General features: G+C 34.1%; 1 protein-coding gene across 1 annotated transcript in view; it reads right to left on the bottom strand.

Annotated features, from left to right (window-relative positions):
• Positions 1-18,720, bottom strand: part of METTL25 (methyltransferase like 25) — a 94,237-nt gene that overhangs the window by 29,410 nt on the left and 46,107 nt on the right. The window contains exons 6-8 of the mRNA XM_063075997.1: positions 11,951-12,045; positions 8,383-8,412; positions 3,776-3,849 (exon numbers count right to left, since the gene is read on the bottom strand). Of these exons, the coding sequence (XP_062932067.1) occupies positions 3,776-3,849; positions 8,383-8,412; positions 11,951-12,045 (199 nt within the window). The remainder of the gene's footprint in view (positions 1-3,775; positions 3,850-8,382; positions 8,413-11,950; positions 12,046-18,720) is intronic.

The raw sequence follows: 18,720 nt of genomic DNA on the forward strand, positions 1-18,720 counted from the left end.
ATCTCTTGCCATTTCTATAATTTTGTCATTTCAAGAATGTATATAAATGGAATCACACAGTATGTAACATTTGGGATTGGCTTTTTTTCATCCAGTATAATTCTCTGGAGATTCCTCTAGGTCACTGCCTATATCAATAACTCATTCCATTTTATTGCTGAGTAGTATTCTATATTATAGATTACCAAAATTTGTTTAATTATTCATTCACTGAAGGACATCTGGGTTGTTTTCAGTTTGGGCAACTATGAATAAAGCTGCTATAAACATTTGGGTACAAGTTTTTGTGTGAAGATAAGTCAGCCTCTGTTGACACCCAGAGTATGAGTGGGGGGGTCCTTGTTACTGCTGAGACTTCCACTTTCCTATGTGATTTCCATTGACACTGTGGTAGGGATGGCTTGGCCCTGTTGCTGCTGGACAATGGTGAAAATCCTGATTTTCTATTAGGGCTTCTTTGATACCACCCTAGTGGGGAGAAGAAGGGGCACCTTATTACTGCCAGGTGGAGAAGAAGTCTAGGCTTCTCACATGGTCTTTAAGTCACTGGGGTAGTGGTGGTAGGGTCCTTGTTATTCTTTGGTGGGGATGAAAGTACCAGTTCCACTCAGCCTTCAATAACATCACTCCACAAAATGGTTGTTAGGAAGCCTCATTACAGTTGGGCAAGGACAGCAATGTAGGCTCTCCACTTGACCTTTGTTGGCATGGGTGAGAGTGAGGCCACAGGTTTTTCCTATGGTTTTTGGCTATAGTACAGCAGTTTTATCTAAAAGTTTTTCTGGGCTGCCCCTTTGGCTAGAAATAAGGCTTTAGTTCAGGCCTTTTTTTTTTTTTTTTCCCCTGTTTCCATTGGTGTTTCTGGATTTTTAACTTTTTCAGCTCCAATCCTGGGCTATATGAGGTAAAAATAAAACCCAGGGAACTCACTCTGTGTTCTTCTTTGGGTCCTGAGATCCCTAGTCAGTCTACCTTATTCTTACCACCTTTGAGGGATTTCTGTTTATTTTATATATAACGTTAAGAAGATTTAGTTGTACTTAGCAGGAAAAATAGAGAAATGTAAATCTATTCCATTTTTCAAGAGTGGAAATCTCTCAAGTATAGTTATTTATGCCTTTCTCTAGATGTCCTAAAAGTCCATTTCTGTAGACTATAGTTTAACTTGGGTTTAGGTCATGTTTTATCACACGGCTGCTTATTTTGGATTGATTGCCTGATGCTGTATATAGCAAACTATAGTGATACTCTGAGACCTAGATTTATATTACTTTTGTCCAGAAAGAATTTGCTTCTTGCAGGCAGCTAGTGGAAGGAATAATCCGAAATACTTTAATCTAATCAGAACTGGAGATGATTCAGTGGGGCTTTAGGCCATTTTAGGACTGTCCTACTTTTAGTTCACCCTTACTCTTATGAAACTTCAGGGACCTAACTCAAAGTATGAGTGCCTTACTTGGCCTACTCCTGATTCCTCATGCTAGGCAAACTATAAACTCTAACTTCTGTCTCAGTAGAACTATCATTCTATTGAAAGCTGTGCTCACCCTCTCTGCCCTCTCTGTTGACGGGCAGACAACTGCCTATTCAAGAATTGGCAAATGCCTTTGGGGAAAATGCAGCTCTAAAAGCTGGGCTCTCCTCTCTTGGTTTCCATTTTCTCTTAGATATTTGCCCTACAATTCTTAACTTCCTTGACAGGTCTTTGATGTCCTCAAACCAATTAAAAACAAATTTAAACATGCATGCACACATACATGCACACAAACACACACGCACAACTGCACACACACCTTGAGCATTTTTATTTCTTCTCAGGAGGAGAGTTGGTCCTAATTATCTAGAGTGCTATTATTGGAAGGAGGTTTCTAACATTTTGTTTGGTTTTTACAAACAAATGCCATCCTAACTAGAATATGAAATGCTCCTATGTGGGTAGCACATCCTACGCAACCAGAATCCCCAGAACCTAACAGGCTATTTGTCACATGATAAATAATTGCTGGAAGGAAAAACATAAGGTGTGGAATCTTGACAACTAATTACAACATGTGTTCTGATGATGAGAGAGAAATAAAATAGGATTTCAAGATTTTTAAAGCTTGATAATGGTCACACCTTTCCCAGAAATGACAAAAGAAGTCAAGAAAAGGAAGAAAAAAGAACTGGCAGGAAAGACCACCTTGGTTTTTGACTGTAGTTGCATTTGATGTATTTGTGAGGTACTTAAGTGAAGCTGTTCAGATGAAAATGAGAAATGTAGATCTGAACTTCCAAAGAGAGGTGGGAGCTAGTTACATGGTTCAAGAGCTATTTTTGGTGAGGGTAATTGCTAAGAGAAAGAAAGAGGAAATATAAAGAGACAGGAGCTGTTTATAAAACATTAAAGAATGCCTAGATACACTTAAAAAACACTTAGAAGAAGAACCCTTAAAGAAACAGATGAGTGTTCAGAGTAAGAAAAAGAATCTCAGAAGAATGCCGCATAATGGAAGATAATGAAGAAGAGATTAGAGAAAAAAAAATTATCCAAATAATCAAATGTGGCCAAAAGGTCATTGAGGCTCTGGAATGAAAGAAGTCTTTAATAAACACCAGCTATCTTTTGAGTAGTAAAGAAAGACAGGAATATAGACAGTTGGAGAGTGTTAAGTTTTTAAGTGAGAAACAAGGCTTAGAAAAGAATGGAGAGAAATTCAATAGGTTATTAAGAGAAAAATAAACATATTTATAAAGAGATTTGAGATCTTATATGAAGGCAGGTAGTCAATCTTCACGTGAACATGAATTTGCACAATTTGATGACATTTTTTTTCAACAAGGTTAGCATCTTAGCGTGAGCTCAGGAGAAGGAGCTAGTTTTCAGGAATACATAAGGAATTAGCTTTTAGACATTTTGATGAATGGTAAATGTATAGGAAAGAGAATGAAGACTGAGATACAGTTTCAGAGTTATGTAGATAGTAATGCTTAAAACGACAGTCTATATAGATATTTATATCAGTAATTAAAAAAAAGACATTTTTTCTTACAGTCAAATAGTACCCAATCCAATAAAAAATCCCTTCGATCTCTGCTAATGAGTATGGACCATTTTCTGAGAAGCTTAAAACTGTCCTATTTTAATTTAAAGAATAATCCTATTAAACCAAACGGCTATCAGAATTCTACAACTGTAAGTAGCAAGGGGATATTCATGAAACTTTCCAGAATTGCAAATGCATACTTGAGTACAGCAGTTGTTGAACCAATATTATGGAAAAACTCGCCTACCCCTTGTCTTTCTGTATAAGCAGTACATTATTTGGGGAAAACAAAAATGAAACAAAACATATGCAGGGCTACTATACTACCAGTAGAGACCTAAATGGCCATAATGGTTGTTTATGATCAATATCTTTTCTCATTAGTTAAGTGTTTATGCTGTACTGGTAATGAAACACTCTAAACATAATTCTTACTCATATGATAACATATTTAGTGAATTACTTATATACGATTTCAATACTTCAAAAATTCTAAAGTACATTTTATATATACATTACTTTACCATTACTTCAATCTTTCATGACAAGAAGAAATCATTAGAAGCCCCCACATTAATGACGATTAACCTAAAATACAGTTGCTGTGTTCTTCTTTGATACTTACTAACATTATGCTCAAATTCAAAGCTTCTTGTACAAATAAGTGACCGTGCATAAATTCACTTGAAGACTAAAAGTCACTTCACTTATATAACATAGTTATTCTTATCAAAATAAAATCCTCATACCATTTGGTGATGCCATAACAATCTTTAATAATATCCTGAAGAACAGCACGATAGAAGAGTGATTCAGTAGGTAGCTGAAAAAAATGTAGACACATATAAGAAACAAACAACAGAAATGAAATCAAAACCAGCAAGTTGGTACCATAAGTGAATGTTAGAATCCTGACTTTGTGGCTAAACTTAAAGGATGACTATAAGTTTTCCATTCTAAGTTAAGTACTACCCTGAGGCTAATTTATTCTGTGAAAGTAATTCTCCAGGAAAATAGAAGAACCATAAAAGAAATAGTAGTGAATGAAGAAGAAAAGTCATAATGAAAAAATGCCCCAAATGAAGTGCTTTTCAGTTAATAGTAATGTAGAAATACACTTTCAAGATCAGCCAAGCCAGCTCTGGAGCCCATAAGAGTCAGGAAGGATATGTATAAAAGAGAAGAGAAAGTGGCTTTGTCCTGATGGAGGCAGCACAGAGAAATCAGCTAGGATTCACACCCAGAAAGAGAAGATACTACTCTAAGTAAGGAAATGCTAAAGATATTTAGGGGGTTTGAAAGATCACAGCAAGGGCTACTGCAGAGTTGAAATGTAGAGCTTTGGAAAGAAAACAGGACAAGAGACTGCATTCTTCACAAGGCTTCACTTCCAGGAAAGAGAGAGATGGGAGGTGTCCCAGGAGGGTTCAAAGGTTTTTGAAAGGATAGAAGGAATGGCTGAAAAGAAGAGCCCAATGAAGCATGATAGTTTCAAAGAAGAAGGTAAAAACTTACTATTTATAAAAGAAAGAGTACTTCACTGCAGTAATGGAAGAGGTACTCAAATTAAGAAACTATAAAAGTCAACAAAATCCCATCCATATTTCCACAGATCCCTTGTAATTGATAATAGAAATATCCAACACAAAATAATGTTAGCAACAACAACTCAGCTTTTATGCAAAGTTATTATTGAAAAAAAAAAAGAAAAAGAAAACTGAGCAAGAATGGAAGGAGGTCAAAAATACTGAATGCTTTTGAGAAGTCAAATAAGGTGAAACTAAAAACTGTCCAATCACTGGTAAAGTTTTAAAGATGGAGTTCAGTGGAATGTGTATATCCATTGAGTGTTCCTTTTATAACTTCTGTCCTCCTTCAGAGCTCAAAACTAATTTTCATCTATTTTCAACTAGAATAAATGTTTGAATTCAGATGGAGTTTATAACAATATGAAATTCTGTCTGTGTGCTCAGGCAGAAAACCTACTCTATGGTTCCTCTCCCCCACCCAACGTCAAGTTCCTAAACTGTAGTGCTGAGACTTCAAAGAACCAGAAGTTGGGGCTTAAGGGTCAATTGCTATTTCTTGAGTCTTCATCTGATGGCACTGCCCTCTTAAGTCACTGGAGAACATTTGACTTGTAGCATCTTAATGGATCACTGTAAAAGAATATGTTATATCCCCCTGGATGGTAGGAATACTGGGGATGGTGATTCCAGTAGGAAATGGCATTAGGAATACCACAGTCCCCAAATTAACTCCTAAAATAATTCACTAAAAGTAGACCCATACACATACTTGAATGCCCATACTAAAATTTATAACCTTCAAAGGGCACAATTCTTACATAAAATCTCTTTCCAAATACAACTCCTTCACGAGACAAATACTACTAATTTCACAACTTTCCTTTCCTTGAAAAATGCACCAAAATATTTCATTTAGAATTTTTGATTTCTATGTATACTCGTATTTTCCATTTGATATTTTCTCATCCCGAGTAACTCTTTTCTACAATACCAAAATCTCTACTTTATGTATGTAAAGTATGTATCTCACTTCCTTGAAAACCCTTTCATTTCTCTCACGAAAATGCTGAAAGCCCTTTTCATATATTTACCCCTACTTTTACAGTGTTCTATTAAAATTCAAGGCATTTTGACAAATTTACAATTGCATGAAGTGAAATATTAGTACTACATATGGCTTACAAAGTACTTAACTTTTTGTTTGATTAACTATAAAACTTTAATTTATCTGAAACTCCTAAAAATAGTTGACTCTTCCTTCTCATAGCTTTGAGAAAAATCATATAAAATGGTATCAAGATAATTTAGAAATAAATGTATACTTATATTATTATTAAAAACTGATGATAAGGGGCTGACCAGTTATCTCAGTTGGTTAGAGCATGACGCTGAGAGCACCAAGGTCCAGGGTTCAATTCCTGTACAGGCCAGGTGCCAGAAATAAATAAATAAATAAAAATAAAAACTGATTATAGAAAGATTAAAAAAAAAAAAAAGACCAAGAAATGTATTTTAAGCAAGAGAACACACAGAAATGGAATTCACAGAGAAATACAAATAGAATAGAATAAATCATCATTCCCAAGTTACCCTGAGTAAATAAGAGCTTCACAGCTGTTTCCTAAGAGAAAGGCAAGAGAGTTATGAAGTGCCTTCAAATGTGCATTCCTGGAATAACTAGGACTATCCATCCTGGTAAATACAGATGGGGGTAAGTGGGAAGAAAGTCAACATCTCCAGAGCAGCCTGTGCCTGACTATTCCAGGAATAAACTGGATGTGGCTCAGAGTTTACTTTCCTTCTCTCACAAGTAATAAATCAACTTAACGCTTTAATGCATTTTAAAAACAGGAGGGAGAAGAAAGTGTACACCCTTAATGCATATGTATCAAACATGCATTTTACAGTTCTAGTGGAAAGGGTACTAAGTGGGAAGTCAGGCCTCTGCAATTAACTAAGGGAGGTGAACACACTATTAAACCTCCACTGTATATCATGTTCTCATGTAAGTTTGGGATAATAACCAATTCATGAGATTGACTGTAAGCATGAGCAAATACTTGGAAAATTAAAAAGAAAAAAAACACACAAAAGCTTTGGGGTATTATTATGATAAAGGCTCTTTCTTTTTCCAGACCTCTAGAGAACCACTAAGTTGATATGTAGAATAGTAAAGAACTTGAACTCCAGAGTCAGAGATTCAAATCTCAGCATTTACTACCTTACAGTTTCCTCATGTGTATCATGGGAAAATAATAGCACACACCTCATAGTACTATTTATTACCTTAATTGGTGAAAAGAACTTTGAATAGTACTTTGGTAAGCTCTCTGATTTAGAGCTTTAGATTTAGCTATTATTTTCATGACCATAATTATTATCTATAACAGCAACAACAGTTGAAATTTATTGAATATACTATGCACTAGACATTGTTTTAAGCATTTTATCTTTTTCATTCATTTAATCCTCACAACAACCCTACAAGGAAAGTATTAGTACTACTCCTATTATTATTATTGTTATTTTTCCTATTTTATAGATAATGAAATTAAGCTTAGAGAAATTATGACATGCATCCAAGGTCACTTAACTAGTAAGTGATGAAGACAGGATGCAAACCAGCAGTCTGAGACTAAAGTCCACACACTTAAACTGATATGGTCTAATGCATTCAAAAGAATCAGCTTTTATCAATTTTAGATAGGCATAGTGAATACATTTATTTTTTATTTTTTTTTATTATTATTTTTTTTTTAAAAGATGACCGGTAAGGGGATCTTAACCCTTAACTTGGTGTTGTCAGCACCACGCTCAGCCAGTGAGCGAACCGGCCATCCGTATATGGGATCCGAACCCGGGACCTTGGTGTTATCAGCACCGCACTCTCCCGAGTGAGCCACTGGCCGGCCCATAGTGAATACATTTAAAAATGACAGTAACAACATACAAAATGCTTAGCAATGTTCCAGGCCCACAGTAAGCACTCGATAAATAACACTTGTTCTTACAATTATTTTTTAATTATTATTGCTAGCCAGTACAGGGATCAAACCCCAGACCTTGGTGGTGGTGGTATCATCACCGTGCTCTAACCAGCTGAGCTAACAGTCCTTAATTGTAATTTTTAAAAATTCAAGTTGACCTATTATATTACTGGTCCTTGAAAAGAAGCAAGTGAGAGATTTCTAAAATTTAGGTCCAACAAGAAAAATCTTGTGAAAAGCTTAAAACGGACTAAAAAAATTCCTAATATGTTTCATGAATATAAGGTGCAGTAAAAAGCAATTATATGGTTATCTGGGGGATATATTTAACATCTTTTTATATATGCAGACCCATTTGGCTGTTGCAACTAATAACTAATCAAGTCAATACGGAAAAAAGTTATCGAACATTTGAAAGTTATTTGGATAACTTTTTCGATAAAAAGTTATCCAAATCATGTGTTGTGGATCATAGTTAAAATAATACACCAAATGCTATACTTTAGCTTTGCTTGAGCTAGGCCCATAAAAGCCTGATAGTCAGCAACAGCATTCTTTAGAAGTATTTATACATTGTTTAGTATAATATGAAGAAACAGAGGTTAATATGCGAATATAAAGTGGAAATTTTCCTAAAAGTTCAATTTACTTTTCTGAAAGTTCACTTTGCTTTTAAAATAAACTTACAGAAAATGTCTAAATTTGAATATGCAGTGGTGACAGGTAGAGGTGATATTTATTAAAATCCAGCAGGTTTTAAGTTCATCAGTAGGTCAAGTATGAAGAGTACTTGAGAGAAAAACTATCACATTCATCAGCTGGATTAGAGTAAACACTTACCCCTCGGCCAACTGCAACCCGCTCCAATGCCTTTAAGGAGAAAAACAAGACAAGGACCGCTCATATATCTAATCTTATTTTATAAGATTTATAAATACATTGTATAAGGGTTTGTAAAAGTGACATTTAAAAAATTAAGTGATAACATATAAGTTTATACACTTAAAAGTGTTAATAGCATTAAAGGATGTTAACTAGTGTATGTGTATGATTTAGGACTGATTTCTAATAGATGGGTATCATATACACGAACACATCCTTGCATTTAAACTCCAATTATAAATAACCCTTGAATTTCAACAGAAATTAGAAAACAAGAAAGAAATGAAATGACATATTCTTGGCTCATTTAGAGTGTAGCTACAACAACCAAATAAATCCAAAGCTATTACTATTCATACACACAGATATAGATATAGATATAGATATAGATGCTACATTTTAACATATATAACTTTTAATAATTATTCCATATTTTAGTAAATAAAAACAGATTATAGTTGAAAGCTTATTTTAGAAAAGTATGTATATGAGCGTACTTCAAAAAGTTTGTGGAAAAATAGAATGTCTATAAACTTTTTGAAGTACCCTTGATTTTTGGTCTGCGTGGTATACAAATACAAATATAATTCACCTATGATCAAGTGCCAGATGAGAAAATAATACATATTTTTACAATTTTACATGTACTAGTTTTTACATTTATTTAAGATCCAAAATATATTTTACAAAATATTTCCTAAACTTTCTAATAAATATTCATTATCTAACACATTGAAAGATCTGTCATAATTTAAATATGGAATAGAGTTTCCTGGAACTTTCATGTTTTAGAGACATTTCCATATTTATATAGTTTTATAACTAAATTACATTTTAAAAATTTAATTGAAATTTTAAAAGAAATTTAATTAGGACACATTTCAAACATAAAGAAAAGTAATAAAAGTATAATGGAACTCTGTATATTTGCTATTGAAATTTAAGATACTTGTATTTGCTTCAGGTCTCAAAGGTTTCATAAATAAGATGTTTTAGATATAGCTGAACCATATACTTCTAAAATCAAAAGATAATTTACAGAATATCTTGTGTAAGTGCTATTTTTGCAGATACACAAGATCACCGACAATGTAAGTAACTTTCTTCAAGTTGCACAGCTACTTGGCAGGTGAGCAGGAACTAAAAAGTTTCTCTTTGAACCCTGGTTTTCTTCTCATGCCCTTAAACCATGTAGATTTAGTGAGAAAAAGAGTTCATTGTACAAAATTTGCTTCACAGAAACTGAAGAAAAATCTTCACTGAACATCTACAGCCAAACAGAATGTTATGAATACAGGCTGTAGTTATTACACAATTTTCATAAGTTAAACATCAACAGGCCCAGAACATACCATACCATCACAGAAGATAACAATGGGTTTTCATTTATGTCACTGGTTGTGCAAATTTCAGATTAGATTTTTGTTACGGATTTTGCTAAAGGCTGAAATGAATAATGAAACAAAAGAGTTTTTAAAAATAAACTATTTGGTGTCAATAAAAACATCATACACCAGACTATTTTTGGTGTATGTTGCTGATATGATTATTTTAGAAATACAAATGATATAAGCTGAATACATAATAAAAGATAATCAGGTAGCTGATAAGAAGTTTCTTGTAAACATTAGTATTGTTCTTGGCCAATAAACAAAGATAATGAAAAAATATACCAAGTGTTCACATCACACTAACCTAGGATATCTTTGCCCTTTTATCACGTTGAAAGTATGCTGACGAGATTGCTCTAATTTAATTAAAATTTTATTTCTGGTTAGTACCTTTAACTATTTATCTGAAAGTGTCCTCTAGAAGGATATCTTTTTTTTTAAATACCTTAAGCTTTGAATATTTGTGGAAAAGATCAGTTACAGAGCAAAAGGCAATAAAACAAGATGCACCAAAGAAATGTTCCTTAGACGTTCCAAGGTTACTTTGGAATAAAAAAAAGAAGTCAAGGTAGTCAAGGGTTGGGATGGAGCTAAGGAGAGGGGCATTCCATTGGAAGCTAACATTGGTCAGGGTAAGTTCTTAAAAGCAGCATGGTCTGCTAACTCTAAATTTTTAACGAACTTATTTTTCAAAATTCTTTTTTTTTTTTGGTTCTTTGAATGTTTATTTATACAGCAATCATTCTTGTTCTGTTAATGCAATATATTCTTTTGACTTTATACAATAGTTATTTTATTTTATTTTGGATGGTCTCCATTTCCTCCAAGTTGCTTTTTTATTTTTTTCTCCATTTATTTTATCTGACCTCTATCTTTTTATGTTAGACTTTCCCTAGACATCTAGTGGTTCTTGGCTGTCTGTTGATAATTAAAGTAGGGGTACCATAAACCTGATTAGAAGCACTGTGCTTATGAGTGAGGACTATTAATTGTGGGCTTCACAATGAGGGGATAGATCTATCCTGTTTCATTACGAACTAAGTCATTCCAAGAATGAGCTGTCATTCTAACAAGACACTGAACAGTATTACTTACAGAGAAAATGAAAAACAAACTTCCAGAAAAGCATTTTCAATGAGGCTACATAAGAAAATTATTATTTGAGCATAAATAGATTTCTAAGGTAATTCAAGTATATATAACCTAGAACACTATTTCTTATATTGCTATGCAACTGGCATAGAAATAATGAGCCCTAAAAGAATTATTTTATCCTGTGATTGGATATTAAGCATATTATTTAATCAAGTATATTTTATTAAAAAATTTTTATTGTATAAATTTAAGGTGCACAACATGATGTTTCGATATACATGTACACAGTGAAATGATTACCACAGGTAAGCAATTTAACACCCATCATCTCACAGTTACTTTGTTTGTGTATGCGTGCGTGCGTGTGGGGGTGGGGGGGAGCAAAAGCACCTAAAATTTACTTGCAGAAAATTTCCAGTATATAATACTATGTTTTTAACTGTAGTCCCTTTGTTGTGCTTTAGGTCTCTAGATTTATTCATCCTGCACACCTGCAATATTTTAAATTTCTGATGACAAAAAACCACCTACACTATTTAACTTATGCCTTTGTAAACCAACACAGCACTATGAATAGAGAACACCAGGGGCTAAAGTGTCTTAGATCTAAGGACACTAGTTAAATCAGGCACAATAAAGGTTTTACTTAACTATGTAGTTACCTCATATTCCAAGTGTCTTAATAATGTTTTTCCCATTCTATAAAAAATTTGGAGGCCAAATGATCTTCTTCAAACAAACACAAAAACACACCACAGAACAGTGGATAAAATACTAAACTAATTCTGTTTAACACTTGGTAGTTGGTACATTTTATATAATAATTAAAAGTAATTTTTATAAAAGTTTTTTACAAGACTACATGTAGAGTAAATAATGTTGAAAGGGCTAGGCTTTTTTTTCTTATAATTTGCAATGCATGAAAGGATTAAGGATGATGCTTTGCAAAATATGGCATTTAATTCATGATATTAGCCAAAAATAACAAATTCTGCAACATCTGGAAAAAGCTCTTACTCCAGGAAAAAATATAACCATACCAAACATGCTGACATTCTGGCATTACGACCACAGAACCATTGCTCTTCCTTTAAATAGTGGCACATTGGAAAGCCCCAGTTTTCTTGAGCACGTTCTGCAGATGGGGGAAAAATATAGATTATTTAAATAAAATTCTTCCTCTTACAGTTAAAGTAAATAATCTATTGAGAAAGCAAATCAGTCATTGAGAAAGTCAAACAGTAGTTAAACATGGACGTGGTGATGTTTAACAGTTCATTCCAGTTTGTTAATTGAAAGCATATTAATGTTATGAAAATGGTATTTGCTCAACAACAGCTGTTTTGTGTTTAAGCTCCAGTTCTGATACCAACCAATTTGCCAAAACTATTTCTCTAAGATTTAGCAAAAGAAATTTAAAATGCAAATACTCTTCATATTCGGTATAACTATAAGAGATATGAGATACTGGACATTTACTGCTGAACTGACTTTCTAAAAAAAAGTGACTTATTAAATATGACAACTGGCAATTTATTATAGAACAATATGAATTCACTCCTAACAATGTTGAAGCATCAAGTTTTTAGCCACTATGTTCACTTTTCAGAAAAAGAACAGCTGTACAGTCTTATTTCCTCATTATATTAAAAGCCTGTACTCTGTTCAACTATGATCCAATTTGGCTCAATTGCACTTATAATTCAAGTAACAACAACAAAATTAACACTCACTGCTTAACCTACGTATCTACTTCCTAACTCACTTATACAGTTATATATGCAACTTGCTGATGTTCAAGCCCGTGATGAAGAACTGTTAGCTCCAAAGGATTTTCAAAAAGGAAAAGAAACCAATTTCTGTTTTAAATTAAAGCATGAAAAATAGTCCTAAATTTTATAAATAATGTGATAAAAGAAAATTGAGATAAATATACATTTCTATTAGGTTAAAAGGTAAAATAAAACAAAAAAACTTAAGGGCTAGCTGGTGGCTCACTTGGAAGAGCATGGTACTGACAACACCAAGTCAAGGGTTAAGATCTCATCTTTAAAAAAAAAAAAAAGTGCAAAAAAGAAAATTCTTTAAAAGAAAATGCAATTGAGATAGATTCTATTGAATAAATTCCTGTGCTTTGAAGGGTCAGATAACTTTTGGTTAGAGAAAGTTGAAATTTCATGCATATAATAAGTCTGTGAAAGAGGTTTCTTTCAGGTATTACATTAAAATGTGTAAAAGACCCAACTGATAATCAGATGGAAGATATGTGAACCCTCCTCCCAAGAATATAAATAATAATGCTAGCATTTATACAGTACTTAATACCGTGAGACACCATTTTAACTGCTTTAAATGTATTAACAAGCTTTAGTCCCTACAGCAATTCATTGAAATAAGTATGCTACTATCTTCATGTTTCAGATAGGGAAATTGAGTACAGGCAGATTAAGTAAATTGCATAAGTTACAAATCTAGCACACGACAGAGCTGCAATTCAAACCAAGGCAGTCCAACTCGAGAATCCATGCTCTTAACCACAAAGCTATATAAATGTACACTCATAAACAATTTCACTTACATCGGCATAGGACTCATGGAGCCCTTGGAGCCTATCCACATCCTAGTAACTTTGGGCTACTTCTTCTATTTTCAAGATGACTTGAAATAGTGGTTTGAGTTTCACCGAAGGTTTTATAATTTAACTGAAACATGATTACTGCTAAATGAAGGGGTTATTATAAGTATTTTAATTTTTTCTTACTACTAAAAAGAGAAATACCCAGATCTTACTGTAAAGACTAAGGGGCTAGAGAGATGGGAGTGTGCTATTTAATTCAGAGTGGTAAGGGAAAGTACTAACCAATAAAAAGCTAGTTTTCCCCCCAAATCCATTCTTTCCTTGTTCCTTATAGTAACAGTGCACTCAACTGTTTAGATTAAATACTGCAATTCTCAGACTCCCATGCAGTTATGAGGATAGATACAAGACTACGTTTTGGCCAATTGGGTATCAGCAGAAATGACATGTGCAAATTCTGGGTCATCTGCTAAAAGGGAGGTGGGGGACATGCTCCATCCCTCGCACTTTCCAACCCCCTTAATTCATTCCTCTTCTGTCTGTAATGTGGTCATGGTGGCAGGCCAACTAGGACAACGTAAACAAGAACAGCAGAGGGTGGAACAACAAAATAGAAGAATCATGGGTTCTTGTAAGACCTTTTGGTACAGAACTTCCAGACCATCTCTAATTGTCTACTTGTGGATTGAAATAGAAACATTTGTCTGTCTTCTTTAAGTCACTGTTACTTTGGTTCTGACCCTATTTTGCAACTAAATTTTTATCTCAGTTTAATGCTTCTCAAATTTTTTATTGCTCAGCACTCTTCTGAATATGGCAAAATTTGCACATCACACTAAAATAAACAGATAATTACTGTGGTCAGAGGCAAAATCCAGGAAATGAATGAAGTAATATCTTTAGAACCCCTGTAAGGCATCCAGTGCACAGTAGTTTAATACAGAAATCTTTTTTGATGATATGATATTTGAACAGAGACTTAAATCAAATGAGGAAGGATGCCATGAGAATATAGGGGGAGATTTAATAAAACAAAATCCAAAAACCAAAAAAAGTTGAGCTTCCAAGAGGATATAGTTACTCTCCAAAAACATAATAGCAGAATATCTTACAATTTAAAATGATAAGTTTCCCAACATCTAATATCTCAACCAAATACCTATAAACAAACAAACTTGTAACACTGGAAAAGAAGAGAAAAAAGTCATCTTACTGCAAAACATGAAAAGATGCTCACTTTAAAAAACAGAAAAAGAATGAATTTGTAGTGAAAGGTATAATTAGTGGACCATCACTACCTGCAATTCACCTTAAAATGCCAGGAAAAACGCATGTCTACTTGCCTGAAAATAGGTAGAGAGATCCTCTCCCAGTGACTATAGGAAACTTGGACTAAAAAAAATACTACTTAAAAAAAAAAAAAAATACTACTTAACATTAGATTGAAAGGGGCACAGTAATTTTGAAAAATACTTTACAATGAAAGGGGTATATTATTTCCATAAAAAAAAAAAAAAATCTAGAAACCTATAGCCAAGTTAGTCTCAAATTCTTGACCTACAGAAACTATAAGAGATAATGTTGCGCCTGTAAGCCATTAAATTTAAGATGCTTTCATACACAGCACTAGATAACAAATACAGTCTAGAAGAAGCAATGAAGAGTAATGAAGCTAATTATCCCATACAAGGGATGTATGAAAGAAAAATCTACTACTTGAGGGGTATGAGAAGTGTGCTTCTTTAGGAAAGTGCCAGGTTTTGATTAAACAAGAAAATAAAGGAACTTTCAGAGAAGAGATTGCAGATCTAGGCAATTTTGTAATGACTGACTAAATTCTAGAGAGTGTAGTGGAGAAGTGGAAGACATAGTCAAAACACAGGGCATATGGAGATATATTTGATTAGGGTCCCGGAAATAAGGGATGAACTGTGAGATCTGGGGTTCTGGTGCTAGCTGATATGAACAGAAAAAAAAGGCATGATGGGATTAGCCCTGAGGGCCCCTAGAGCGACAGTGGTGAAGCTGTGAGTGTTGTGGTAGAGAGTTCTGGGCTTCCCGACTGACTTCTGGTGACAAAGGGAAGATAAAGGAAGAGACATATAGGACTCCTGGGATCCCTTTTGTTTCCAGATGACACAGCATGGAAGCCAAGCAGTGGAACAGTCACACATGGAGCACATGGAGGCTAATAAAGAATGGTCTTCCTTCAGGTATGTTCCCTGACTTGTGCTGATGAAGGTCATAAGACTGGAAAAGGGCTATGGTTTTCCTTAAGTCTCATAAAGCTACTCCTAACCACCACAACATAAGGGTACTCAATCTGTAACACAGATTCCTCTTAAACCTTATATAACAAAGTGTGAAGGACAGAAGGCCAGTCTTAGTCAAAACACCTGGCTCCCTGAATCCCTATCCAAAACACCTAGGAACTTTAAGATCCTAGGGCAGTTTATAGAAACTTCCAGCCTTGGCTCAAGGCTATGTGAAACCACATCACTTCTCTAGACACCACAAGGTTACATAATCACCTTGAAGTTTTCTGAATCTGCATCAGTTTCCTCTGTGGTTGAGATCATCATGGCCTAAGGGCTCTCTCTGCTCTTTTTCTAATGGAGTAAGTGCAAACAACTGATGCATAGGGCAGGAAACCCTCAAAGTCAAAGGACTGCCACCTAAAGATTTAATATTATCTTTGGAATCTATTTCATCAGCTTTATTTTGGAATCTACTTCATCAGCTTTATTCTGACTGCAGTGAAGAATAAGACTCCCTTACATATCCTGAATCAAAATAACAGAATTCACCATTTCTACTGTTATGCATCAGTCTCCTCAAATTCAAATCTAGTCAAATTCAGCATTAACCACCCTTATAAGTGAATCAAATTGTTTCCCCAGCATCACTTAAATGCTAACTTTAAATTATCATTTTGGAAGAGATGAAGTCTCTTGATTTTTCTTCTGTCTCATTTCTTAGTTTTCTTTGTGGCCTTTAGAAACTCAATCTCTTAAATGTAGAGATTCTACTAGTTCTTCCTTCTTATGTTAATATTATCCACCTAATTAAACAAGCTTGAACTTTAGAACTACCTTCCATTTTTCCCCTTTTTAATCCACACCTTTACTTTCATATATTTCATGTTGTTTTGTCTTTTCATTTCATCTTGAAGAACCTGCCTTAGTACTTCTTGTAAAGCAGATCTAGTGGTGACATACTCTCTGTTTTTGTTTGTCTGGGAAAGCTTTATTTTTCCTTGACTCATAAAAGCCAGTTTTGCTGGATAAGTATTCTTGGTTGGCATTTTCTTTCTTTCAGTACTTTGAATATATCATCCTACTCTCTCCTGGCCTGCAAGGTTTCTGCCAAGAACTCTGCTAATACTCTTATCAGGGTTCTCTTGTGCATGACAAGTTGCTTTTCTCTTGCTACTTTCAAAACACACAGCAGGCACCCAGTAAATATTTCTTATATGAATGGAAAAAAATAACAAAATCCTTAGGAATAAACCAAATACAAAATCAACAGACAAAACTCAAGAGCCTTCCTATATGCCAATAAAGAAATAACTGAAGAAGAAATCAAGAAGTAATCCCCATAACAGCTACCAAAAAAAAGAAATACCTAGGAGTAATTTAACTAAGGAGGTGAAAGAGCTCTACCATGAAAACTATAAAACACAGGTGAAAAAAATTGGAGAAGACACAAATAAATGGGAAGATATCCTATGTTTATGGGTTGGAAGAATTAATATCATCAAAATGCCCATATTACCCAAAGTAATCTATATGTTCAATGCAATCCCTATCAAAATACTAATAACATTCTTCGCAGAAAGAGAAAAAATGATCTTAAAATATATATGGAACCACAAAAGACCTCAAATAGCTAAAACAATCTTGAAAAAAAAAAAAGAACAAAGTGGAGGCATCACATTTCTTGCATTCAAAATATACTATAAAACTGTACTAACCAAAACAACACAGTACCAGCATAAAAACAGACAAATTGACAAATGGAATAGAATAGAGAGCCTGAAATAAACCCACACATTTACAGCCATTACACACATTATAGTGGGCAGCACTTTTTTGAGTGAACAACAAAAAGCATAGGCAACTAAAGCAAAACTACACAAATCGGACTATATCAAACTAAAAAGCTTCTGCACAGCAAGAGACACTATCAACAAAATGAAGAGACAACCTACAGAATAGGAGAGTTTGCCAACTACACATCAGACAAGGGGTTAAGATCCAGAATATACAACTCAACAGCACAAAAACAAGTCATACAATTGAAAAATAGACAAAGGACCAGAACATACATTTCTCATAAGAAGACATACAAATGGCCAACAGGAACAGGAGCAAATGCTCCACATCACTAATCACCAGGGAAATGCAAATTAAAACTACAATGAGATATCATTGCATTCTAGTTAGAATGGCTATTATCAATAAGACAGAGAATAACAAATGCTGGTGAGGATGTGGAGAAAAAGGAATTCTCATATTGCTGGTGGGAATGTAAATTAGTACAGCCACAGTTGAAATCAGTATGGAGGTTCTTCAGATAACTAAAATACTCTACAACCCAGCTATCCCACTACTGGGTATATACCCAAAGGAAATAAAATCAATATATTACTTGCACTCCCATGTTCATTGTAGCACTATTCACAATAGCCAAGAGATGGAATCAACCTAAATACCCATCAATGGATGAATGGATTAAAAAAACTGTGGTGTACACACACACACACACACACACACACACACACACGCACAATGGAATACTATTCAGTTATATAAAAAAATCATATCTTTTCATTTGCAGCAACATGGATGGAACTGGAAAACATCATGTTAAGTGAAGTCAGGCATGGAAAAAGACAAATACCACATGGTATCACTCATGTGGAATCTAAAATAAAAAAGTTTTTCTCATACAAATGGAGAGTAGAATAATGGTTACCAGAGGAAGGGGGGGGCAGGGAGAGGAGAAGAGGTAGATGAATGGGTGCTATTTACCCTAGGTGAATTGGTGGGCAGTATTTACATGTATTGAAACAAACACACTGTACCCCACAAATATGTACAAGAAAATGTTAAAATATTTAAAAAATAAATAAATGTGAGAACGCAATATTTATAGCAAATTTTTTTCAAGGTCATTTGTTCTAGTGTACAAATCCAGATTTGTATATAAAACTAGTATATTGTAAACTAG

Source organism: Cynocephalus volans, chromosome 12 (genome assembly GCF_027409185.1).
Source record: "Cynocephalus volans isolate mCynVol1 chromosome 12, mCynVol1.pri, whole genome shotgun sequence".
Lineage (NCBI taxonomy): Eukaryota > Metazoa > Chordata > Mammalia > Dermoptera > Cynocephalidae > Cynocephalus > Cynocephalus volans.